The sequence below is a fragment of the Oryza glaberrima genome, chromosome 2, assembly GCF_000147395.1.
Source record: "Oryza glaberrima chromosome 2, OglaRS2, whole genome shotgun sequence".
Lineage (NCBI taxonomy): Eukaryota > Viridiplantae > Streptophyta > Magnoliopsida > Poales > Poaceae > Oryza > Oryza glaberrima.
The window spans coordinates 23157844-23182519 of NC_068327.1; the positions used below are offsets into that span (position 1 = coordinate 23157844).

At 43.1% G+C, this 24676-nt stretch overlaps 4 protein-coding genes and 1 non-coding gene across 9 annotated transcripts; 3 read left to right on the forward strand and 2 right to left on the reverse strand.

Annotated features, from left to right (window-relative positions):
• Positions 1 to 2278: 2278 nt before the first annotated feature.
• Positions 2279 to 3401, forward strand: LOC127762604 (cyclin-F2-2-like). Its single transcript, XM_052287091.1, is given in 2 exon segments — positions 2279 to 3294; positions 3296 to 3401. Coding segments are annotated over 2 exon segments (1122 nt in total).
• Positions 3402 to 6351: 2950 nt separating this feature from the next.
• On the reverse strand, positions 6352 to 6433 carry TRNAS-AGA (transfer RNA serine (anticodon AGA)). The gene has a single exon. It is a non-coding gene; the product is annotated as a tRNA-Ser (tRNA).
• A 4171-nt stretch (positions 6434 to 10604) lies between these two features.
• On the forward strand, positions 10605 to 16373 carry LOC127764161 (BAG-associated GRAM protein 1-like). The gene is made up of 18 exons (XM_052288995.1): positions 10605 to 10902; positions 10981 to 11037; positions 11120 to 11217; positions 11341 to 11416; positions 12610 to 12738; positions 12854 to 12900; positions 13000 to 13120; positions 13242 to 13358; positions 13585 to 13614; positions 13704 to 13803; positions 14333 to 14439; positions 14525 to 14671; positions 14761 to 14865; positions 14997 to 15143; positions 15238 to 15291; positions 15627 to 15690; positions 15780 to 15841; positions 16231 to 16373. Exons 1-18 carry the CDS (start codon positions 10606 to 10608, stop codon positions 16336 to 16338), a joined length of 1866 nt encoding a protein of 621 aa, XP_052144955.1. The 5' UTR covers position 10605; the 3' UTR covers positions 16339 to 16373.
• Positions 11567 to 19281, reverse strand: LOC127764159 (uncharacterized). 3 transcript variants are annotated; one of them, XM_052288993.1, is made up of 9 exons: positions 19100 to 19281; positions 17426 to 18371; positions 15965 to 16862; positions 14634 to 14693; positions 14316 to 14400; positions 12952 to 13373; positions 12526 to 12717; positions 12046 to 12104; positions 11567 to 11973 (listed from the first exon to the last, which is right to left on the reverse strand). In XM_052288993.1, exons 2-3 carry the CDS (start codon positions 18329 to 18331, stop codon positions 16701 to 16703), a joined length of 1068 nt encoding a protein of 355 aa, XP_052144953.1. In that variant the 5' UTR covers positions 18332 to 18371; positions 19100 to 19281; the 3' UTR covers positions 11567 to 11973; positions 12046 to 12104; positions 12526 to 12717; positions 12952 to 13373; positions 14316 to 14400; positions 14634 to 14693; positions 15965 to 16700. The 3 variants fall into 3 exon arrangements, with proteins under 3 accessions (XP_052144953.1, XP_052144954.1, XP_052144952.1); XM_052288994.1 differs by lacking the exon at positions 14634 to 14693; XM_052288992.1 differs by having other exon boundaries at positions 14316 to 14693.
• Positions 19282 to 19422: 141 nt separating this feature from the next.
• LOC127764201 (uncharacterized) lies at positions 19423 to 24558 on the forward strand. Of its 3 annotated transcripts, XM_052289045.1 has the most exons (13): positions 19428 to 19697; positions 19821 to 19873; positions 20662 to 20830; positions 20916 to 20979; positions 21633 to 21712; positions 21894 to 22053; positions 22181 to 22242; positions 22373 to 22432; positions 22590 to 22648; positions 22960 to 23041; positions 23456 to 23505; positions 23612 to 23854; positions 24275 to 24558. In XM_052289045.1, the coding sequence occupies exons 1-13, from the start codon at positions 19551 to 19553 to the stop codon at positions 24300 to 24302; spliced, it is 1257 nt and encodes a 418-aa protein (XP_052145005.1). In that variant the 5' UTR covers positions 19428 to 19550; the 3' UTR covers positions 24303 to 24558. The 3 variants fall into 3 exon arrangements, with proteins under 3 accessions (XP_052145006.1, XP_052145007.1, XP_052145005.1); XM_052289046.1 differs by lacking the exons at positions 23456 to 23505; positions 23612 to 23854; positions 24275 to 24558 and adding an exon at positions 22768 to 22816 and having other exon boundaries at positions 19423 to 19697; XM_052289047.1 differs by lacking the exons at positions 23456 to 23505; positions 23612 to 23854; positions 24275 to 24558 and adding an exon at positions 22771 to 22816 and having other exon boundaries at positions 19424 to 19697.
• The last annotated feature ends 118 nt before the right edge of the window (positions 24559 to 24676 follow it).

Sequence of the window (24676 nt, forward strand, 5' to 3'; positions counted from 1 at the left end):
TTGTTTGGTGCCTACGCTTTCCGGATGATTGTACACCAGGTATGGACTATAGCGGGAATCCAGCTAGCTGACTTTATGTGCCCTTGCAACATCTAGTTTGCGAGCATGTTCCAGATTCTTCTCATGTATCTGCAGTCCACGAGGAGGTGGAAAGCAGTCTCCAATTCGTGTCTGCAGAGCAGGCAGTTAGTGTTGTTTGGACATCCTTGAATCACTAGTTTGTCTAATATCCAGTCCCTATTACGGATCACAAGCCGAGCGAACAACTTACATTTGTTTCGTGCCCACGGTTTCCAAATGATTGTGTCATAGTTTGTGCTAGTGGATCCAAGGAACTACTCTTTTTAGGTGGAACCGAGTATTCTTCATGATTTGTGAGCCTCCAAATGATTTCATCTACAACACCTGGGGTGAGTTGCACGCTTTGAACTGTTGTCCACAAGGTCACTAGTTGCTCTAGAAGCTTAGTTGACATGGCTCCGGTGATTGAGAGATTCAGGCTAAGTCCCAAAAATGTGATGTTGCTCCGTCCCCAATGGTTATCATTGTAGTTGACAAGAGTATTTTATCGGTTTCGTCGCACAGGGTATCCAAGCCGACCCATGCTTTGTCCAGGGATTTCCATTCATACCATAGCCATCTGACATGTAGTGCTAGTGCAAAGCTTTCTAGATTTAGCATGCCCAGGCTGCCGTAGGCAGTTGGCGAGCACATTATACTTTGCATTTCCCGCTTGTTATGTTTTCCTAACCCACCCATAGGAAGCTCTTTCGTTGTTTGTCAAGCACTTTATAGGGATACCTTGGTAAATTTAAGCGTTATTAGAACATAGATTGGCTGCAAGGAAAGCACTGACTTGACTTGAGTGGTGCGTCTAGCTAGCCCCATGTTTCTTTCCCGCCAAACAGCCATCGTTCCTGCCAATTTATCGAAGAGTGGTTGGAGGTCGGCCTTGAGCAATCTACCAACGGTGAAAGGTAATCCCAGGTATTTCACTGGCAGTGACGCGTCACCAGTATGTTCTCCAATACATCATCGAGATCTATATTCTCACACCTGATGAGTGTCATCTGCGATTTTTGGATATTTGTACAAAGTCGAGCTTTTGGAGCCAAGTGTTTTATACAGATTGAACAAAGTTTCGGAGCCAAGCTTTCTGATATTGCTTACTCCCAATAATACATATAATCCACGGCGTTATTAGATAGACAAAACAAACTGCCCATGTATTTTCTCTAACTTGATTTTTGGATGAGATTTACACCAATATTTAGCTTGATAATGATCGAATTCACATTCTCTATATGCTCTGATCAAATCCAGTAAAAATCTGCAGGAGTGCACGCACGTTCAAATTGCTCTAATCAGACGAAAACTTAATCATGTTGTTGGCAGTTTGGCACCATTCAGGACTAACTGATCAATTAATCATTCTTAAGTAATTTTGTTCATCATATATAATGTCTCTACCGTGTTCCTTAGAGAAATATATGTATTTTAAGAATTTAAGCACAGTTGACTTTTTTTTTTGGTGTGTTCCGGTGTATATGGAATGGAGTTAGTAATATCCTACCCAAAATAGTATTGATCGGTGAATTAATTTACAGCGCTAGAAATTCATTCCATTTCCTTCAGGACAGAGATCCAGTCGGAGTGAAGAAAAGGTAAGAAACACATAGGTGAGAAACCTAGTTGCCGTTTTTACGCGCGTCTTGATGGATTTTTCTTGCGCTCGTGTTTGAGTTTTGATGACTCCAGAACGATTTGGAAACATTAACCTGATACCCAATTTTCTTGTAACCAAATTCACACGGACGCCAAATTAACCCAAAGAAAAAAGAAAGAAAGAAACGCTTTCGTAAGTCCATATACTAATTCAGGACTATAAACAATCAACTAATCATCATTAAGAAATTACAGCTATCCGTTAATCCCATCAGGAATTCGGGACAGAGTCGGAGACCAAAATAGGAAAGGAACACAACCTAATTCCAGGTTTTTTTTTTTACAGCCTAGTACGAGTTCACACCGATTCGCTTGGTTCAAATCAAATCGATCAGATCAATACGATCCCGATTCGGAATTGCGCGCGAAGCCTGGCCTGAATCGGATCGAAAACCCATGGTAGCAGCCAGGATAAAAGGCGAGGAGCGCAGCGCGACACCATCACCATCGCCTCGCCGCCAGTCGCCACCAGCGTGTGCAAGTTTCTTTTTCCACCACTAGCCTCCGCTCTCCCAGTCTCCCACACTGCTCCGGCGAGCGAGCGAGAGCGGCCATGGATTCGATCATGGAGCCCTACGTCGTCGACCTTCTCGCTGACGACATAACGGCCTCGATGGTCGAGCTCTTGCCCGGCGACGGCGGCGCGGCGCAGATGGATGTCGGGGTTCTTGACGCGTACCTCCGCGCCATCGGCGCGCTCCCGGCGCATCCAGCGGCGCCCGGCGCCGACCTGGCCGCCGCCGCCGAGGTGGAGTCCATGGCATCGAATGATGACACCAACGGCGTACTCTACGACTGGGACACGAAGGTGGATGTCAAGGTGCCCTGTGCCCTTCTTCCGCCGCCGCCGGGCTTCCCTCCGCTTCCCGTTCCAGGGCTGGCCGACGAGCCCGTGTACGCTGCGCCCGCTCGCCATCTTCCTCCGCCGCCGGGCTTCCCTCCGCTTCCCGTTCCAGGGCTGGCCGACGAGCCCGTGTACGCCGCGCCCGCTCGCCGTCTTCCTCCGCCGCCGGGGTTCCCTCCCCTCCCCGTTCCAGCGAAAGCCGAGCCCGTGTACACCGCTCCCGTCGACGAAGGCGACGCCATCAGGGCGTTCATGCAGCAGCTGGAGTGGAGCGAGCAGTACAACGGCGACAACGACGCTCCGGCCCCCGACAACTCCACGGCGTCGCGCCCGCAGCTGTGCGCGCCCTACGACGACGACATCGACTCCAACCTCCGTGACATGGAGAAGGACGCCGCCCAGCGCCCGTCGCCGGACTACCTCGACACGGTGCAAGGCGGTCAGATCAGCGCGGCGGCGCGCGCCTCCCTCGTCGCCTGGATGGGGAGGCTCACCCACCGCTACGAACTCGCCGCCGGCACGCTCCACCGCGCCGTGTCCTACTTCGACCGGTTCCTGTCCGTGAGAGCCCTGCCGAGCTACACCGCGCACCAGCTCAGCCTCGTCGCCACCACGGCCGTGTACACGGCGGCCAAGTACGAGGACCAGGGGACGGTCTTCAAGCTGGACGCCAGGGAGATCGCCAGCTACGGCGAGTTCGCGTTGGCGCAGGAGGTGCTCGCGATGGAGAGAGATGATGGCGGCGCTCGGCTACCGGCTGGGCGGCCCGAACGTGGAGACGTTCGTGGAGCACTTCACCCGGTACAGCAAGGGGAAGGAAAAACCATGTTAAAGCTAGATATTATAATGGAATAATCTGTAGTGAAAACTTTTCAAACTGGCTACAGTGTGCACGTAAATATTTGGTCACACGAAAAATATAATCATAATTTTGACATTACAAAATAAGGGAAGCTGTATTGTACTATTACTGCTCTATCCAACTTCTACTCCCGACAGGGTGGTCCACGATGTTACAATGGCTGAAAGAAAGTGAGGTTTCACGATCTAATTTCATATTTCTAAGATGCATATATATTGATTTTAATCTTCTACATTCATTCATGATGTTTATCTTATAAAAATCTAATTAGCTTATGAAGTATGCTAAATCATACAGTATTTATCATTTGATACTGTAAAATCTATAGTTAGTCCAGCCCTTTTTTCTTCTGTCAACATACTGTTTCATCCACAAGTCTACTTATTGTACCGGCACATATACTCTTTGTCAAAATTCTTGCGCTAGGAAATAGAAACTTAGGAGCAACAAAAATACCAAACATCCCACTGCTATCTAACAATGCAAAATGGATAGTATAGTACTGGCTACTTCTTCTAAAGTAGGAGTAATTGACATTAATTCATCCTATGTCCCAACTCTAAATAACCAATTGTCAATTAGTCATATTTTCGTTGCGCAATAATAGGCCATGACCAAAATCCCAACAACAGTTCCCTTCAAAATCCCAACAACAGTAAACCTTAATGTGATATTCACAACTTTGTTCAACAATGCTTGTCACTAAACCGACATCCCAAACTCTACTAACCGATATTATAGCCTTTTACTCACAATTTCAATTTTGTAATATCAGCGAGGTACCAACATCCCAACCTAAAAAACCATAGCGTGTATCATTACTCACAACTCCATTCCGCAGTAATTGGTATCAAACCAACATCCCAACCCCCAACATTGGATAGTACATTCATTATTCAAAATTTCATTCTACCACTTCTGCAATAAAAATCGCATAAAACCGATATCCCAACCATAATAATCACCGGTGCGTTAAACGCAAACATTATTCCACAATAATTAAAGTGAAACCGATATACCAATCCTACTAATAGATATTCCGTTATTACTCGCAATTTCCTTTTCCGGTAAACGACAACGAACCGACATCCCAACCATAGTAACGGATAGTCTATTATTATTCCTCGCGGTTTTCTTCCGCAACAAGTAGCATCGAACCGACATCACAACCCTAACAACATAGAGCATGTTCCTCAGGAGCATAAAAGTATAACTAAAGGGGACTTGTGAGCAAGAGCAACCTGAGCTATATATATAGCTAGCCAACCTCACCACATAGCAGCCACGCCACTAGCTAGCTAGGCCAGAGCGTTGGTCTCTCCATCTTCGTCGTCGTCGGCGACATGGGCCAGTGACATCCGGCGGAGCCGGCTCTTCCCCGGTGCCCGCCACCTCCTCCGGCGGTGGCGGTTGGCCATGTCTATCTCGCCGCGGCGCGGCATCCCCTCCTGCGCCCGCACGAACCGCCGCACCAGCTCGTCGTTCCACAGCGACTCGCCGCCGCTGAAGGAGACCCTCTTCCTCGGCCCCTCCACGGCCGCCGCAGCCGGCGCCGGCGCCGCCACGGACACCGGCGCAGGGTGCGCCCTGGCCCTGCTCGACCTCGGGGACGACGCCGTCCGCGGCGATGCGGGAGAGCGGCGACCGCCACCACCGGCGGCGCCAGCAGTAGGGGACCTGGCCGGAGACGCCCGCCGCGGTGGCGAGGGAGAGATGCCGGCGCTGCTCCTCGCCATCATTGTCGGCGCCACGGCGTCGACTTGGATGCCCATGATCCCGTCGTAGGAGCACAGCGGAGCGCATATGCACACCTCCCTCGCGAACGCGGCGGACGTCGTCTTCAGAGACGACCCCCACCACCACCTTGGCCTCCTCTCCACACCCCCCGCCACGGCAGCCGCCGCCGGCGGCGGCGCAGCTATGGCGGCATGTCGCGCCGACGGGATCAGCCCACCCAACGCCCGCCTGTACCACGGCTGCTTCTTGGCGGCGGCGTCACCATTCCTGCATCAAAACAAGCACACACGCACGAAGAGATCACCATCAAACACGTCCACAACGACAGATCTAAGGATCATAATTCTCAAAAGGGGAAAACGAGATATTTTTCTCCGTGTTCTTGAGGGGAAAAAAAGAGAAAGGAATTTTTTTTGTGTGCGAACACATATGCATATGACGAACACCTTGGGCGGCGGCGCTGCGCTTGCACGGAGTCGGAGCCATGAAGCTGCTGCATCATCGAAGCGAACTCGAGTTGGGAAATGAAAAAAAGCGAAGAGGAAATGAGAAAAAATCTGCCTCTGCCTGGTGGTGTGTGTTTCGAACAAATGAGAACACCAGTTTCTACTACTCGCGAAGGAATGATTTGGAAGGGGGGCAACTCTGCTGGCACTTCATTTAGCAGTTGGCAACAAAACATCGGACACATTAATGCCAGATTGGTTTTCAATCGCGAATTCACTCCTTGGCTAATGCGGCGTGTGCATGCGAGCCTCGCGAAATCCGGTTGATACAGTGGGATATTACGAGAGTTCATTTATGGAGATTTTGTTCATCATCACTGGGGATATATAGGGTCAGACAGAGAGAGAGAGAGAGAGAGAGAGAGAGAGAGAGAGAGAGAGAGAGAGAGAGAGAGAGAGAGAGATGTGCTCACCTCGGCATTTCGGGTATGGACGGATGGTGGCGTGTGCAGTAGTATGCCCGTTACGTTTACAGAGGTGCTATACTTGCGTACTTTGGACCAAATGGAACATATCTTTTTTAAACTAGAGGGGGAAAACTGGGACTTATCTTTTTCAAACATGTGAAAATATATAGAAGGCAGAAACGAAAAAGAAAAAGGGAAATTTGAAAGCAGATGGCAGAAACGAAAAGAATGGAAATTGTGAAAACAGAAGGCAGAAATGACAAAAAAAAACGTGGTCGGCAGGATTCGAACCTGCGCGGGCAAAGCCCACATGATTTCTAGTCATGCCCGATAACCACTCCGGCACGACCACCTTGCTGGCAATACATTCCAATAAAGTTTATAGATTGTTACAGATAAACATTTCGTGACAACCCCTGTATGGCAATATGGCATGGGTATGGGTTGAGAAGTAGACTTCTATCCATTGTGATTTGTAAAGGACTCGATGTCGGAGCCTTGTCACTGAACCGGCCGGTGGTGCCTTCGGTTCACCAGCTGAGCGCATTGACTCGTGCATTGCCGCCCGCGGTCGCACGTATTTTCTGCGGCTGAGCCTGCCTGCTTGCCTGCTGGTCATCACACATCAGGTAAACTGCACTACTTCAGTAGTGCCTCGTAATCTCGTCGGCAAAATCGCGTGAAACCGATCGAGGGGCAGGAAGGCAAAACCCGCAAAGCAATGAGGTGTGAAAACGGTCACGAAAATTACCAACCAACCAAAGCTCATTTTTTTATTTCTACCAATCGAGTCATGTGAAAATGGTAACCGATGAAATTAAAAAAATATGGAAACAAAAATAGAAATGATTTCACTGTTATATTGACTGTTTCTTTATCTTTATCTTACCGTATTCTTGCGAAAATTACCGTTTTTATAATATGGTACTTACGATATCTCTAGATACCCTCAATATGTACGGTTTTTCTCTATTTGATCTAATAAGGCCTGTTAGCTCCTCAATAAATCCCTAACTTAAGAGCAAGGCTAAAAAGATACTTCCTCAATCCTCAAATATTTATCATTCTACTCGTTAAATGTAGATAGTTTAGTATAGATTAAGGTTTAAAAATAAATATTACAATGTTCCTCATTAAATGATGTATGGTTGGGAGTTGACTAAGAGTAGAATAGGGACAAAATTTAATAGGAGGTGATGTATGGGATAAGTACAAGTATCTTAGAATAAATTTTGAATTCTAGAAAGATAATTATTTTGAAACGGAGGTAGTATAGTTTACAATTTGAAAATTTGTAGGGTACTTGAGAAAGCACATTTATATCGGTTTCCGATGATCCGATCGATTCTAACATGTTTCTGTTTGTACAATTCTGCTTCAGAGTCCTCAACATTTTTTATACCATTTTCCTTTTTGGTTTTCAGAAAAAAAAAAGGTTACGAGAATGGTTGAGCTGTTTTTCAACCTTTCCTCGACCGTTTCCAGAAAAGGGTGAAAACAGTCGGAATCGATAGCATCTCCTCGGAAACGACGTTCGATCGGCTAGCAATTGATCATATGTATCACTTAAACTACTCAATGTCGATATTAATACAGTGCATAAAGAAAATAGAAAAAACAAAAATTAAATACAGCCATAAACAGTAACGGTAAAAAACGTTACTCATTATACGGAACGGCGCTTTTTCGTGACCATTTCTACCCCTGCCTAGTGAGCACCATATCGCTTCCACAATTCCACAGTATCGCGTATTCGCGTGCCCGCGACCGCGAGACGTGCGGCCACCAGAATTGCACACATACGCAGGGGGTTTGGAGTTGGACCCGGAGGGCAAGGTCGGCAGGATGGCCCATATCGGCTTCACCTGCGGGGCTGCGGGCCGCGCCGACGCTAATTCGGCTGCCGCGCGGCTGCGCCTGGACCATCACGGCCCGCACGCGTCTGTACAACACTGGTTCGCGCGTGTGGATCGGTACGTGGTGCGGCTCGCCTCGCCTGCTCGTCCGGCGTGGCGGCGTCCACCGCGAAGGATTGCGACGGCGTGGGTGCGTGCGTTCGCCGGATGACATTGTAATGCAAGTGCGACGCGATCCGTCCACCGCGCGCGGTGCGCCCGTGAAGTCGGGGCCGTTTCGACTGCCGGCAGATATGCTGTCGCTCGTCGGTGTCGGCGAGGTGCTCGCGACGCGCGACGGTGGCGTCGGAACGGACACAGCACAGTAGCTGCGATCGCGCAGGGCCGGCATGGAGGAAATGACTTTTTTTTTTAGTTTAATTAAGCAGGAGGAGAAACAAAGTTTTTACAACCATACAACATCCAAGGTTTTCTCTGGAGAAAAAAAAGGGAAGGTACAGAAGTTTAAGAAAATTTAGTAATATATTTAATATTTAATTAGTTTTATTAAATATAATATTGAGTATATTTTAATAGTGTATTTGTTTTGGGTTAAAAATATTACTATGTATTTTTATAGATTTAAATGAATGAAAAAGAGGTGATTTTAGAAAAGTTAAAATATTTTATAATATAAAACGGAGAGATTAGTAATGATTGATGAAAGCACCATATACCCCCCAAAACAATTGGACTCTCCGAAAACGTACGTGCCTTTTCTTTTCGTTTCCGTTCTTCTTCACCTGCCACCATCTTTGCTCACGCTTTACAGCTCGAGCAGATCCCGGTTATCTCTCCTCCTCCTGATCGAGCCTCACCGCTACATAAATTAAGTCGAAACTCGAAGGTGACAAGTACGTATTGATTAACGAATAGCGAGTGTCCCACAAGGCCACAACTACAAGTCTAGTCGTTCCAATCATTGCAATATTAATTGCGTTTCTTAATTTGCTAGCTTTAGCTGAAAAAAAAATTGCTATGCATGCTGTGATGCTGCTATGATCGCAGCTATTTGCGTGGTTTAATAGAATGATAAAGCACCAAGAAATGCAACTGGCAAAGTATCAAACTTTGGATGCTACGGCCGGCGCGCTTATAATTAGTTCCGCATGATGAAGTGGCTTTGAGTTGCACTTCAATTTGCCGCTCTCGATCATGAACTTACAAGCTCTTCATTCTTTCTGCTTCGTCGATCTAGCCGTCCCAATTGTTCAATTGTTTGCGTGAAAGTTCCATGATTCAAACATTCTAGATCAGTGCTATTTGCGACTGTGTTAATGTCTTGTCCATAATATTGGGCATTGGCCATTCCTGTCCAATCACTACAGTACATGTAGGTCTGTTTGGATGGGGCTAAAATTTTTAGTCCCTGTCACATCGGATGTTTGACACTATAGAGGTATTAAATATAGACTAATGACAAAACTCATTCCATAACCCTGGACTAATTCGCGAGACGAATCTATTAAGCCTAATTAATCCATGGTTAGGCTATGTGATGCTAGAGTAAATATGTACTAATTATGGATTAATTAGGCTTTAAAAAATTGTCTTGCGAATTAGCTCTCATTTATGTAACTAGTTTTGTAAGTAGTTTATGTTTAATACTCTAAATTAGTGTCTAAATATTTGATGTGACAGGGATTAAAGTTTAGTCCATGAATGCAAACATTGACACCGAATATTTGCTTTGCTGAGGAACAGAGAATAATGGTGTAGAAGTATCGTAGTTGCAGGCTTGCAACAATGCAACTATTACATGGGAAAAGCATGCAGAGTGCCCATTCCAGAACAACCTACGCACTTAACAGAGTAACGTACTGAGCGGCAAAAGGCCAGCACTGTAGCAAAATACGACAACACCACCCAGTCCACAGTTCCACACAACACTGCGCCCCGAATCGCGAGGTGTAGCTAGCATGTGTTCTTTTACCCCTTTTCCAACTTCTACTTTTTATTTCAGAAAAAAATGTTTCCCAAACCACTAAATAGTATATTTTTTTAATTAAAAAGTATATAAAAATTATTTTAAAAATTGTATCAATCCATTTTCAGTTTTTTAAGCTAATACTTAAGCAGTGTGGGTTCCTAACCCCTCAACATAACACAACATTAAAAATCAAAATACTGGCACCTACAAAGCTGAAAGTGAACAGGACAAATAGTGTCCGTGTAACAACAATCAGTTATCAACTATGGAAGGGTGCGTCCGAGCATGCATATGCCAGCACGTACTATTACATAGGCCGAGTTTAGTTCCAAATTTTTTCTTCAAACTTTCAACTTTTTTATCACATCGAAACTTTTCTACACATAAACTTTTAACTTTTCTATCACATCGTTCCAATTTCAACCAAACTTCTAATTTTGGCGGGAACTAAACACAGCCATATTCTCTATATCAAAAATTTTGCCCTCTAATCATTGTAGCCTTGTGCCTTTCGGCTCCCCGGGCCGAGCGTGTCCTTCCGCTCGCTCTCTCGCCTTTGGCAATCTCACTAGCTAGTCAGTGGTAGCGTGATCACCAACCGCGCGGTTGCACCACGCTACGGTTGGGCTTTGGCTCGCTTTAAATGCGTGCAGCGCCCCGCACGAACCGAGCTTTGGTTTTTGCCTCGAGGAGTTTGCCATGGAGGCTGCGGGGCTCAGCTCGTGGATGCGGGGTTTTCTCCTGCCGTCGCTGTGGGAGGCGGAGGTCGCCGTCTCCGCGGCCGCACTGCTCGTCGCGGCACTGCTCCTCCTCTTCCTCGACCAGGCGGTCCAGTCCAGCACCAAGTCCCCGGCCTCCTCCTCGTCGCCGCCGCCCTCTCCTACCACTACGGCAGCCGCGAGCTGCCGCCGAGACGGTGGTTGTGGTGGCTGCGGCTGCCGGCGCCGGCGGGCGAAGGGGAAGCCAGCGGCCGCTGAACTTGGAGGCACCAGCAAGGTGAGCCACATTATATTTGTTTGCATTGCACATTTGCACTTCCTTCTTAATTATCAGAACAATTTGTTTGCATTGCAGGTTGCTCTTCCAGATGGTAGCCCTCACTCTCGGGGCAGAACCAGCTATGTGATCAAGGTACTTGCTTATATTATCTGCAAGGTTAATTGACTCCATGTCTGAATTGTTTCCGTGTGCCTTTTTCTGTTTTTGCAATCAGCTGGAGCTGCTCTCTGCCAAGTACCTCATCGGCGCCAACTTGAACGGGAGCTCTGATCCTTACGCCGTCATCTCCTGCGGCGAGCAGAGACGCTTCAGGTCACCTGCCATTACAACTTCTCTGCGCTATGCCTCATCTTCACACAGTATTTTGTTCTAATATAATCATGTCTGAGCTAAAAAATCATTCTAAAAAGCAAGCATGGCCTAATGCGTTTGCAGTTCCATGGTGCCTAGCTCAAGAAACCCGTTGTGGGGGGAGGAGTTCAACTTCCTGGTTAGAGAGCTCCCAGTTGAGGTACCAACAGTTTGCCATGTTGTGAATTCGAATTTCTGATATGTTTCTCAATTGCATTCCAAGTTTCTGTGTCACAAGTGAAAAGGTGATGCAGTGTCCATCATTACAATTCCATTATACACCAAGAAACTCTAATCATAGTGTCTCAGGTTGCCCCCAAAAAGATAAAATAGTTAATCCAGCTTTAATCCAGTCTGTTTTTCTCATCTTAAGCGTGCGAGAAAAGCAAAAACGTATGAGTGTGATGGGTTCAGATTAGACAAATGCTATGTGAAAAACGGCACAGGGTGTATGCCAGCCTTGGTCCCTGATACAAAGCTATACTTTTGCACTATTGTACTAGTACTACTTTTCATCCTTGCTGATTAGATATTTGGATCCTTCGGCCAAGCGGTATATATTGCTGGCTGCCTGGCTTGCAGCTGAGCTTTCAGAATTGTAGCAGAAAGTCGCATGGTAAAATTCTCAAAGTCACTTTGCTTTGTCATAATCATGTGGCAGATTTCTTCCCGTCAGAAAAATGGTGGTCCAAATAACACAGCATAATTGGCGACCAGCTGAGTAGCAGAAATTATGAGTAGCAAGCAGAACAATAAATTATACTTGCGGGTGCATATGCTTTGCATTACCTTGCAAGTGCAGCATCAGCTAGCTTCTCTAATGTGACATTTGCAGTTTTGCACTGCTCCTGTCAATGATTCAAAAGTAAGGTTTAGCCTAGAAAAACATTGTACTACAAAAGAATGGAAAGGCCGAGTTCAATAAAAGTTTCCATTATCTAAAATAAAAGGATGGAAATTAAGTACTCCCTCCATCCCAAAATATAACAACTTTTAGCCCTTAGAATTTATCCCAAAATATAACAATTTAACAACTTCTCCAAACATTCTCTTCTCAACCAATCACAACCCTCCATCATTCACTTTTCCCACCTACCTCCACTACTCATCCAATCACAATCCTCCACCATTCACTTCTACCTACTTTCTTAATAACCGTGGCCAACTCTAAAACGTCTTATATTTTGGGACGGATGGAGTAGTAAAAATCTGGAGTAGATACAATTCCCCCATAATATTTCTTACCCAACAGCTGTGACTGATACTTACAATGAAACCGTTCAAAAGATGAGCTCCTTTTAACATTTGATGCCGAACATTGGGTGCCTGCCTGATATACTCTTCTGTATATAGGTAACCATAACAATGTACGACTGGGACACAGTGTGCAAGTGCAAAGTTATTGGATCTGTAACTGTAGCCGTTCTCGGTGAAGACGAAACAGGAGCTACTTGGTTCGACCTGGACAGTAAATCTGGTCAGGTAAAGTGTAAAATTGATGAATAAGTGATATTGTCTAACTTACCACTATTTCTGTACTTCAAATATTCAATGAACTTTTAAGGATGTATTTACAATTAACGAAATATGGTTGCAGATCTGCCTGCGTTTTAGCTCAGCTAAAGTATTTCCGACTTCTGAGAGGTAATCTTAATCAGGAAGAGGGGGGGAGGGGGGGAGGGGGAAGCAGCATACCTGATGATAAGCAATCTTCTTATTTTCCTTTTTCCCCTCTTTCTCCAGTCTGTTTGACCAATGTGTTGGAATCGAGTCCGAGAGAACGATGATGCTAAGCAAGCAATACCTGCCAATAACTCAAGATAGTGGCCTTCTACAAGCTATATTTGAACTTCCTCATGATGAAGTATTAATTCCTGATATTACAATTGCTTATACAGTATTTCATACTCATCAGAATTGACTCTTCCTCATGATGATTCATGCTTCTTATGCTGAAACATTCCATCTGTCTCTTGTACTTCCAGATTGTTCACCAAAGTTATTCTTGTGCTCTGGAGAGGTCTTTCCTGCACCATGGGCGTATGTACATCTCCTTATGGCATCTGTGCTTCCACTCCAATGTATTCTCCAAACAGTTGAATGTAAAGTACATGGATCTGAAGAAACATGCATTGCTTAATTATTTTACTTGAAGCTGAACATTGTTATTTATGCTCCTTTCTAGTTATCTCCATGGTAAATCAATAACAGCATGGAAATATTGTTAAGTAAATTTACACACTTATTATCCCTTAGATGATTTTCTTGAGCTTATTACTTTTATTTTGAGAACTTCCAGTTCGCTTTCTAAGACCTGTAATTTTTTAGGTGATTATTCCATTACAAGATATAGATGAGGTATGCAACCTACGAAGCTCTTTCCGTGGACTTAGTATTTGCTTTCTATCAGTTGAGATAGTAGACATCCACATCACTTTATCCCGCAGATAAAAAGAAGTCAGCATTCCCTTATCAACCCAGCAATTACTATTTTTCTTCGTACCGGTTCAGGTGGTCATGGAACACCCCCTTCATGCAGTCAAAATGGTAATTTATTGGCTCAATCTCATAATTTTTAAAACGTTGGATTCAAGAAAATGCCTAAATTGGAAAAGTAGTTTAATATCATAGAATCGAATTACCACATTTGTGCAAGTTTGAACTCCAGAGAGCTTGAACTGTATCATTTTCAAGTTGAGTTACTCTAAAAGAAGTGGCTTTTACCAGTAAAAGTTGCGCCAGCAAAGAAAATCATAAACCTAATAGGTACTCCCTCCGTCCCAAAATATAACAACTTTTAGCCCTCAGGATTTATCCCAAAATATAACAACTTCTCCATCAACATTCTCTTCCCAACCAATCACAACCCTCCACCATTCACTTTTCCCACCTACCTCCACTACTCATCCAATCACAACCCTCCACTATTCACTTCTACCTACTTTCTTAATAACCGTGTCCAACTCTAAAACTTCTTATATTCTGGGACGGAGGGAATATACAATTTAGATTAACTATTCATGTTAGAAATCTATGTAGAGATTTTCTGTTGAAAATACCTGGCTTGATTTCTCAGGAAGAATCAGGTACAAATTCACATCATTCTGGAATAGAAACCGCACATTTCGGGCCCTGGAGAATGCTCTGCAGAGTTACAGGGCAACCTTAGAAGCTGAAAAACAGGTATCCAGAAATTATTCTAGCTTGAATATTTTCTGTTGATTTTGCAGAAATTATCTGAGCATCTGTAATTCTTTCCTACAAACAGGTCAGAATGCATTCACTTCAACAAAGAAGAAGCAGCGATGTCATCTGTAGCAAAACAGATGACCTAAAGACAGCAGAAAGAAGCATTGAACAAGCAAAAGCATTCCAACCTTTCATCAATGAACATGTTCTTGTAGATGCAACCAGTGTGAGCATCCCAAGTTGTTTTCCTACATATTCAATGCACAATTTGTTATCCCTTTCCCCCCTAATTTTCAACATGACATTGTCCATCAGAAAACCTTCCCTGGCACATCTGAGAAGTTCTTCAGTATCATATTAGGTGACAATTCAATGTTTTTCCAGCAGTATCGACATGGAAGAAAAGATACAGATTTAAAGGTTCCTATTTTGTCAGTAGCACCAATCGCATGTTCTATTTGCTATGTCAATCCTTGGATGTGTTAATCTAGTGACTGGTAGCATAACCAACATTTTTTTAATTTATAGTGTTTTGATTTTTCATTCTCTAGCTTAGCAAGTGGTACCCCTCAGATGAGTATGGCGGCAAGATCCGCGAAGTGATGTTCAGGTCTCTATGCCACAGTCCTTTATGTCCCCCAGATACTGCAGTGACAGAATGGCAACGTGCTTCTTTCTCAAAGAACAAAACAAATCTGGTAAGATTAAATTAGTAACAGATAGGTCCACTGTGAATCAAGTTTTCTTGATTTTTCTTCTTTAATGAAATTATGACTTACTATCTCATTTCAGATCTATGAGACAAAGCATCAGGCACATGATGTTCCATTTGGTTCTTACTTTGAGGTATTTGCCACCGTTATTGACAACACGAACAAATAGAAATAGAAAATTTGAAATATTAGAAAGATTGTTTGGTCAGGAAAGTAGTAATTTTGTGAGAACTTGTTACTTGCTTCTCCGTTTCTATGTCTTTTCAGCAATCTTTTCTATTGTCTAAGAAGTTAATATAGTAAAGTACTCATTTTGCACAATAGATACTAATGCTAATGAAGAGGAGACCAAGTGGCCCATCTTTAACCATTTCTTTCTCTGTATAAAACCACAAAATATTCAGTCTTCCCAGTAAGATGTAATTATTTTTCCTGAGAGAGGAATTGCCATTGATACCTTGGTCATAGATCCACTGCAGGTGGCATCTAAGAACAACCTCCAGTTCAACATGTCAAGTTGATATAAAGATTGGTAAGTTGGCTATACATTGTATTAAGCTAAACTTTTGCTAGCAAAAGATGTTTCTGTTAAATATTACATTATGCTTATGCACATTATAGGAGTAAACATGAAGAAATGGTGCATTTTGCAATCCAAAATAAAGTCTGGAGCAACTGATGAGGTATGCTAATACTATCTTAAGGTGGCCTAAAATGAATATGAGACTAGGAACACATTATTCTACTTCAAATTTCACAACTCTATGGCATAAAAAAAGGGATGAACATTAGTTCAGAATTCTAACCTCCTGTATCACTTCGTAAAATGATTTCACCAGTCACCAAAGTTCCCAGACTTAAGAACTCCTTGATCTTAATGCCGTGGAAAAGCAGTCACCACCACTGAAAAATTAGATGCAAGACAAATGGGTGATAACAATTGATTCTAGGGCACTCTGTACCACAAAGCCCTCTAATTATGCAACCATATGGTAACAGAGACACTTTAAAGATTTTGTTTCCCCTCCAAAAACAGGATTTAATGGTTTCTTCTTGACATGATATGTTGCAGTACAGGAGAGAGGTTTGCAAGATTTTGGAAGCTGCCTGTGACTATGTCCTAAAAGAAGAGTCAAACAACCAAGCCAGTCATGAAATTGAGGCAATATCTTTAACATGAAAAACTGTAGTTGTAAACCCATGTGTAGTTCCCACCGACAGATACTTCCAGCACATTGAAGAAGATGGCAGATGATCCAAATGAACTTCATCTCCACAATATATATGTACTTACTGCATGATACAGAAAAGATCAAACACTGTTACTTCAAACTAACAAAAGAATTCAAGAGAAGCTGACTTTTCTAAACCTTATTTTCTTATCGTACATGAACAACACACAGAAGTATGGTAAACTGTAAGGAGGTGCTAATTATTATTTACAGCTACTAAAGTATGACGTCCTGGTTTTTTACAGTAACACTATAATCACAACATCACGCATTCACACTTCTTTTTAGCCGGGATGGCCGAAGGATGTATTCACACTTTCCCTGACTTAAACTCGCTTTCAAGTTTCTTCAGCTTTGTCTCTTGCACTTTGAGATCCTGTTCGAGTTTCTTGATCTTTGCTTCTTGCTCCTTTGCTGTTAGAGTGAGGGTTCTGTTATCTAAAGCCCCAGAGAGTTCATTCAGTGACTGGGCCTGTAATAAGATTGAAAATAGTAATTAATCCAGATATCCTATTTGGGAACTGATTCATCAGAAATACATGCATATTTCCCTTAATAATTATGGGTAACAAGCCCCAGTGGGATTCAAAAATTACAACTTGGTGTAAACAAAAATATACCCACTGCTTGCGATATCTAGAATTGTCAGAGCCATAAGCTCAGGAAATTAATCTGAGTACAGACAACCAGTTGCTTGTTTTTCAGACGAAAAAAATTGCGTGTGCTCTAGCCCAACTGTACTCATTCTCTGTCTCAAGTCAATGAAATTCAATGCAGTCCTCCAACAAAACGAGTGAAAAAAGGTATTCCATACTTCGATTGTCCTGGGTTGCCTTCCGATAAACCATGGGTATTATTTCATTAGTTCTACAATTACATACTGCTTCTAGCTGTTGAGTTGAATACTTGAATAATTGTTAGTCCTTTATTCTCTAATCTTACACTGAGCAGATATCAAGCTAAATAGGAAAGGAGGGTAAGCTATAAGCATAGTTCAAATATGGCTTCAAAGGGTACAGTACAAATAATACTAACCTTCTCAAGGAGGTGTAATCGTTGATTCATATCATTAACAAAAGCATCATGTCTTGTAGTTAGTTCAAGAATATACATCAGATGGATTTGAAGGCGCTCTGAACAATGCTTATCAAGAACACACTGCGGAAAGGCTGATTCACAGCCAACCTGGTAAAAAGGGCAGTTAATAAGCTTCATAGGGCAAACTGATGCACAATGCCTGTCCATCTCACACCGCATAACATGCTGCTCGCACAACTGCTCACATGGTAGGACTTTGAATGGGCAGACAGAGTCATGCTTCTCAATGTGATTAGCAGAAAAGGAAGCTAAACATCCATCATTTTTGCAGTTTACTATCCTAAATCTACACAGATTCCTGTGTTCAGCCAGCTTATCTTGTGTGTCAAATCTCTCAGGGCAATGGATAATGCATTTCATGTCTATACTCTTAAGAATAGTCCCTGCAGTAGCCTCTCTAACATCTGGTGCCCAGAAGTTCTCCATCTCCAGCTTCTGTATGAAGTCTTTAATTTTGTTCAAGCGGGTTTCGCTAGACAAAAACCCAGACACATGGCTCAACAAGTTCCGTTTTGATGCTACAAAACCATCGATCAAGTCTGAGAGGAACTCTGTCGGCATGGTGGATGCTTTTATTAATTGTTCTGAGTGATCCTCGCCTCCGTCGACAGCCTCACGAACAAGCGTCATGGACCTCTGAATCAAATATTCTGCTAGCTCGCTCTTCATTCCAATAGCTACAGAAGATGGGCTCTTGAAGATATCACCAGTAGTGCTGTCAACTGAGGCAGTTGCCAATCCACGAAGCAGGATTTCTGCCATGGAATGCACTACATCTGAATCACACAGGTTGCACTGAAAATTTAAGCCATCTTTCCCAACTGTGCATTCAAGGTTCTCCATTGTAATACCAAGCAGTAGTTCAAATCATCATAACAGTCTTCTGAAAAGGTCCAATGAAGCAAACCATTTATGTACTTAGTCTAGTATATGCTCATGCATTCTTATAAAGAACATACATAAAATCTTCAAAGCAATGAAGCCTAAAACTTATGCAGGTAAGGTTCTCCAAAGATGCGTCACTGTTCAAACAACACATAAATGGCTTCTAGACGTGGCTCACAATTGGGCTGCACATCGCCTAGTCAGAAGCGTTTCATATGAATCAACTATCTAGAGATCAATAATGCCACTGCCAGCAATACAGTCCATGCACAACAAAACCAATTCCAACTACTATAGGCAATAGGCTATAGCACAATCAAACCCAATTACTCCAATATACCAATATATGAATTGGTCATTGGAAAATCTAGAACTGAATGAGATATTTGGCAATCTAGCACTTCACATCCCACACATTTGACATGATTGCTTTGCACAACGCCAACGAAAATGTGGAGACACTGGGATACGGAGTAGCGAGTACCAAATAACAACACAACACCAACGATGCAAGGAGCCAAAAAACGGAAGTTGAAAACTGGACGAAACAATCCATCTCCTATGATAATAGCAATCGAAGACTCAATCGGCGCATCGGACGAAACGGGAACACCGCCGCACACCTCGAGGATCCTAGCAACTGGTAAGCGAAGCGACGCCGGAAACGAGAGGCGGACAGAAGGCTACGCGCCGTCGAGAGGATGCGGAGGAGGGGAGGGTGGTTACCTCCGGGAGCAGGAACGATACGCCCGCCCAGCCCAGCCTCGAGTTCGCGGCCGGCGATACGGCGCCGCGCAGCGCTGGAGAGTCAGAGACCTCGCCGGAGGAGAGCGCGTCGCGTCAGCGCCACGGGGAGGGGGAGAGAGAAGAAGGCCCACGAGAAGAGGAGGAAGGAAAGAACAGGTCATCAATGGACTCATGGGCCGCGTGGCCGTCCTTCTGTAGCCCATCCAGCCCATCTGGACCGTGCATCGTCGATCCGACGGCCCGTGGAGCGAAAATGGATACGGCACGGTGTGTGGGGGTGTGCTTAGCCGTCTTCTTCTTCTTCCTCCGGCACCGCCGCCCACCAAACCAACCGACCAACCAACCAACCCCGCCTCGAGCCAAGCAAAACCCTAGCGAAGGGGAGGGGCAGCGCCGGCGCGCGCGCGGGGCGTGGGGGCGACGGTGCGCCATGGACGCGATCCGGAAGCAGCTCGACCAGCTCATGGGCGCCAACCGCAACGGCGACGTGCGGGAGGTCAGCCGCAAGTACTACGACCGCGACGTCTGCCGCCTCTTCCTCGCCGGCCTCTGCCCCCACGACCTGTTCCAGCTCACCGTGCGTTCCCCGTGCTACTCTCGATGCCCTCGCGGCGGAGCCCCCTCCTATATCCCCACTCCATCCATCGGATTCGGTTATCGAGTGGCTGATGTGCGCCTGCGTTGTTTTGTTTTTTTGCAGAAGATGGACATGGGGCCATGCCCGAAGCTGCACTCGCTGCAGCTGCGCAAGGAGTATCCTTGGAGATCCCCTTCAAATTATTCATGTAGGGTAACTAGGGTTTAGTATGTTTCAGTTAGATTTTGTGTGTGAATAGAAATAGATTTGTGCCATGCAACCTGCTTGACGGTTTAGTTTGAATCGGAGAAGCGGAGTGCTCAGCCGAGGTGGTTCTAAGGCGAGAGCGACGAATTAGACATTTTATCGATGGTGTGGGATGTTTGGTCTGCGATTTGTTCGGCTAGGATGGCCTTCAACGCATATTTAGTAACTTTTGGTACTTCTAAATTTTTTTAGATGTGGGCCATGTGGCATCTATATTAATGGAGTTGATTGTGTTTACTTATTGCTAACATTAACTGTTGTGATGCTTGAGTATGCTACAACAATTTGGTGTATAAGGTTTACATTCTGAAAGATTTACGTTATGAATAATATTAGTGATGTAATTCTATTTTAGTGCCTGCCAGTGCCTGGTGACAAGAACCGGCATTCTTTTAAGCGTTAGATCATGCCAGCTGTGAATATTTTTCCTTTTTGGCTTCAGTCACATGTTACCCTTTTCTTTTCTTGCCAAAATTAAATGATTCGAGGTCAACTTGAGAAAAATAGAAGATTCTTGAGGAATTATTGGTAAAAGTTTAGATTTAGTATGGTTATTCTCAAAACCAGAACCCATAGAAAGTGTTTGGCCTGTTCGGCTGTTCTTATTGGTAAACCTGTGACACATGCTAGTCTGTACTGTATGTTTGCTATTGAGTGCAAGAGCACTGTTCTATTTGTTTCCTGAACTTAGTAATAGATATGAAGAAGCGAAAGCCAAAGGTATGGACAATTATGACCGTGAATTGGAAGAAACTATAGAAAGACTAATATCGGAGTGTGAAAGGAAGATTCAGAGAGCCCTTAAACGTCTAGAGGAGGACGATGCCAAGGCAGCTATAGCAATTTCCGTCACTGAAGTCACACAGGTATATTCCTTTATAATAGTTAGTTCTCCTTGGGTCCCACGACTGTGGAGATAAACTAAGTGGCAATATGTATGTACAAATGCAGAGTAAAGAAGTGATTGAGTTCTCCAAACAAATCAAGGAGAAGATGAAGGAGATTGATGCTTTTGGTAAATCTGATGTTTACCTTTGTTTTGTTTGAAATTCCATCATGGCCACATCCTATCCGCTTGAATTGACCATATCTTTATTAATATTTTCTCCTGAAAATTATTCAATTAGAGAGAATGATGCATCATGTTCATGACATATTCGCTTTAACTCTTTATCTCATTCAACAAGGAAATGTCTCTAGACAAAGAAGATATTCGGAAAAATATGTGTTTGGCTTTTTGCATGGACCAAATTGGCTTCTGCCTAATTGTGTTTAATCAATGGAGTTTTTTAAATAAGCGAAGTCGAAGGAACTAAACTAAAAATGATCCTAAGAATGTTTTACATTCATACAATTGCTGAAATCATGATAAAAATATGGAAATTTGACCTCAGTAATCAAAATGAATGCTTTATATTTTTTTCATAATTTATCAAATTATTCTTTATTGTGCCTAATGGGATAGTATTGATTTAGGAAAAATTAACCAATTCTTTCTCAAATATTTTTTGCTTTTCCCCCTCGCTATTTTGTTTCTTAAATCTTTGACTCTTTGTTACTCAATCTTTCTAACTTTGCCTGCCGTTGTGAATAATTTCCGAGTACACTACATAAAACAACTCCTTTTGTTCTCTTGAGTTTGATTATATCAACTGTCTCTTCCTCTAGATCTTGAGGGAAACACTGAGGGCAAAATTCGGGCTACTGAAGAGGTTGACAAGCTCAAGGAACAGAGGGCGGAAGAGCAGGTATTGTCCCTGTGATCAATGATCATGAAATTTGTGTACCACAATGGAGTTTGTGTAGTGCGAGGACTTCATATTTTTATATGACTAAATTTATTGCCATCATATTGCTTTATATACAATGGTTTGCCACCGGAAGATTACAGGCATATTAGTGTTTGTATAACTTTTCATACCCTTTCAGGCAAAGCATCTACTTGAAGCTTTTAATAAGGACCGTGTCTCACTAATGACTTCACTCCAAACTGCTAATCAATCAATTCCACCACCACCTGTTGCTGCTGCTCCAGATGCACGCACACAAGAAATGATTGATGAAAAACTCAAAAAGGCAGAAGAACTAGGTTTGATTTTTTTCAATCATGCTCCCTATATATTCCTTCCTTGAACTACCAAAGCACATGGCTCATTGTCTTCTGTTCATCGTTAATATACAAAAATTCATTAATTTCTAGCTTCCATATTGAACAGGTGAGAATGGAATGATCGATGAAGCTCAGAAACTTTTGGATGAAGCAGAAGCTCTAAAGAAGGTGATCGACCTTGGCTTTTAATTTTGTTGGTGCAACTGATTAGAAATTTAGGAATAAATCCTCTATGGTCGTTATCAAAGGAATAGTGTTCCATATCTCTCTTATGTGTTCTGTTGTCATGTTTAAACAGCTTGGTGCTCGGCCACAGCCTGTTCCGGACTCTGCAAAGATGTCAACTCACGTTCAGATTGTAAGTGTGGTGAATCGCTCATTGCAGTGCACATAAAAAATTGATATATTTAGTTGTTTTGTTTTCACTCCAAGAAATTATCACTGTGTTGAACTGTGGATGCATTTTGTTGTGATGCTTTTATATTGATGATTTTAATTTTTCAATCTCTGTTTAGACTGATCAAAAGTTGCGCCTGTGTGACATATGTGGAGCATTCTTGAGCGTATATGACAGGTAAATTTATCCTTTTTAACTTCACCATCAATTTCTGCATGGGGGTCATGAATGTACGAGAATTTTGGGGTTTCAAGTGCTTCAGCTTTTGACGAACACCTGTAACTCCTTTTCACCAGCAGGCTTTTGGGTCCACTTTTTCGAGGATTACTTTTGCAGCTAAAGAATGTGCGTGTTTATTTTATACATGTTTATCCTTGTGGATTATAGATATCTTGTTAAGAATTCTAATAAATTATCACAATCTTTTACATAATAGCATGCGTGTTGTTTACAATTAATATCTTAGCTTACAATTTTCTTCCAAACAGTGACCGGCGTTTGGCAGATCATTTTGGAGGGAAACTTCATATGGGTTATATGCTGATACGTGAGAAGTTATCCGAACTGCAGGTGAGGTTTTTCGAAATTGTGCTATTTTGAATGGAGCTAAGTCTGGTGGGGTTGCATGTTAGACAAGGGCCTTTTTATGGGAACAGTAGGATTGTCCTACTGGAAAACAGATATTAATAATAAAATAAGTCTAAAATATAGTTCAGAGGATCCAAAGGTTCAAACGTCAAGTCACAAAGAGAGAGAATAGAGAGGGCATGATAACTGATCAACTGACTAAGCTACTAAGTAGATAAGAAATTAGCAGAGAAGTTAACTTGCACTACAAACAAGATTTGCCTGGAGAATTGGTTGTTGTTTACGAGGTTTTGGCTAACATGGATATGTATAATTAACCTTTTTTGTTTGTACCTGAATGTGCTTTTTATTGGAGATGAAGATGTGGTTTTTTTCTAATGCTTAAAATGTGTACAGGAAGAGAAAAACAAAAGGCGCAAGATAGACCGAGCTGAGCATGAGAGAAGGTACTCTATATTTTAGAATTCCTAAGAAAACTAAGATTAATAGCAAAACAAAATTCTTTCATATGTGTGGCACTAAAAACGTTCCAATTTTCTCTAATATAACTAGGTCCAGGGACAGGAGCCTGGAACGTGACAGAGCATCTAGCAAGGATCGCCATAGAGGAGATCGAGGCAGCAGCCGTGATAGGGACAGGGATTATGACCGCAGGAGAAGCCATGATCGATACCATGACAGAGAAAGTAGGTCGGACAAGGACAGAGAATCAGGGAGATCCCATAGTTATGATTCAAGGGGCTACCGAAGGTCACGCTCCCCTAGGGACCGTTCCAGAGACTATGATCGATACGGGTATGCTTACATTTACTTAATTTGCTTATCAGATAAAGTTGGAATTGTGCAAAATTAATTTCTGTTATATTTTACTACCGCGCTAAAACAAAGTAAGTCAACTGAAGGCACCAGGTTCATTATGATAATTCAAAATTTCTCAGGAAAAATATAGAAATATGTTCTTCAGAGATCAAAGTGTTATATGTTCTTCAGGAAAATATTGGGATATATATATTTGTGTAGAGTTCAATACTAACTTCCATTCTGTGCATTATGTATTATATGAATTAATTAAATTTTCTAGTCAAGGTACCCAGCAAATGTGTAATTTTCGTATGTCTTTTTTTTTTTGTTATTTATAGAACAAAAACTCTTCTTACTTAGCACTGCTCAGAGTTCTGGTGAAGTGCATCTGACTTTGATTTTCTGTCACTGCAGGCGTGACGACCGTCGGCATCGGCGCTAGACACATGGTCGAGGGTTTTAGCATGAACCGGATCGTTTGGTGTTTCAATTCAGAGGTTCATGTGGGAAAGATGCTTATTTCCTGAGTATATCCATTTGCACTACCACCAATGAACATGGAACTGATGTAATAGCTACGTGAAGTTAGGATTCTAGTTGATGCTGATCATGTACAACCAAAATTGTGTTAAAGAGTTGTGGTATGTCTCAGATCATCCAAATTTAAATTTGAAGATATCCTCTCCTCTTGAAACCCATTTGTTCATTCGGTGAATCGGGGTGGTACATGATACATCCGGTAAAGAAGGGATGGGAATTTTCACATAGCCTGATTTCCTGATATATTTAGCCACTGTGGACACTTGAGGATACGTT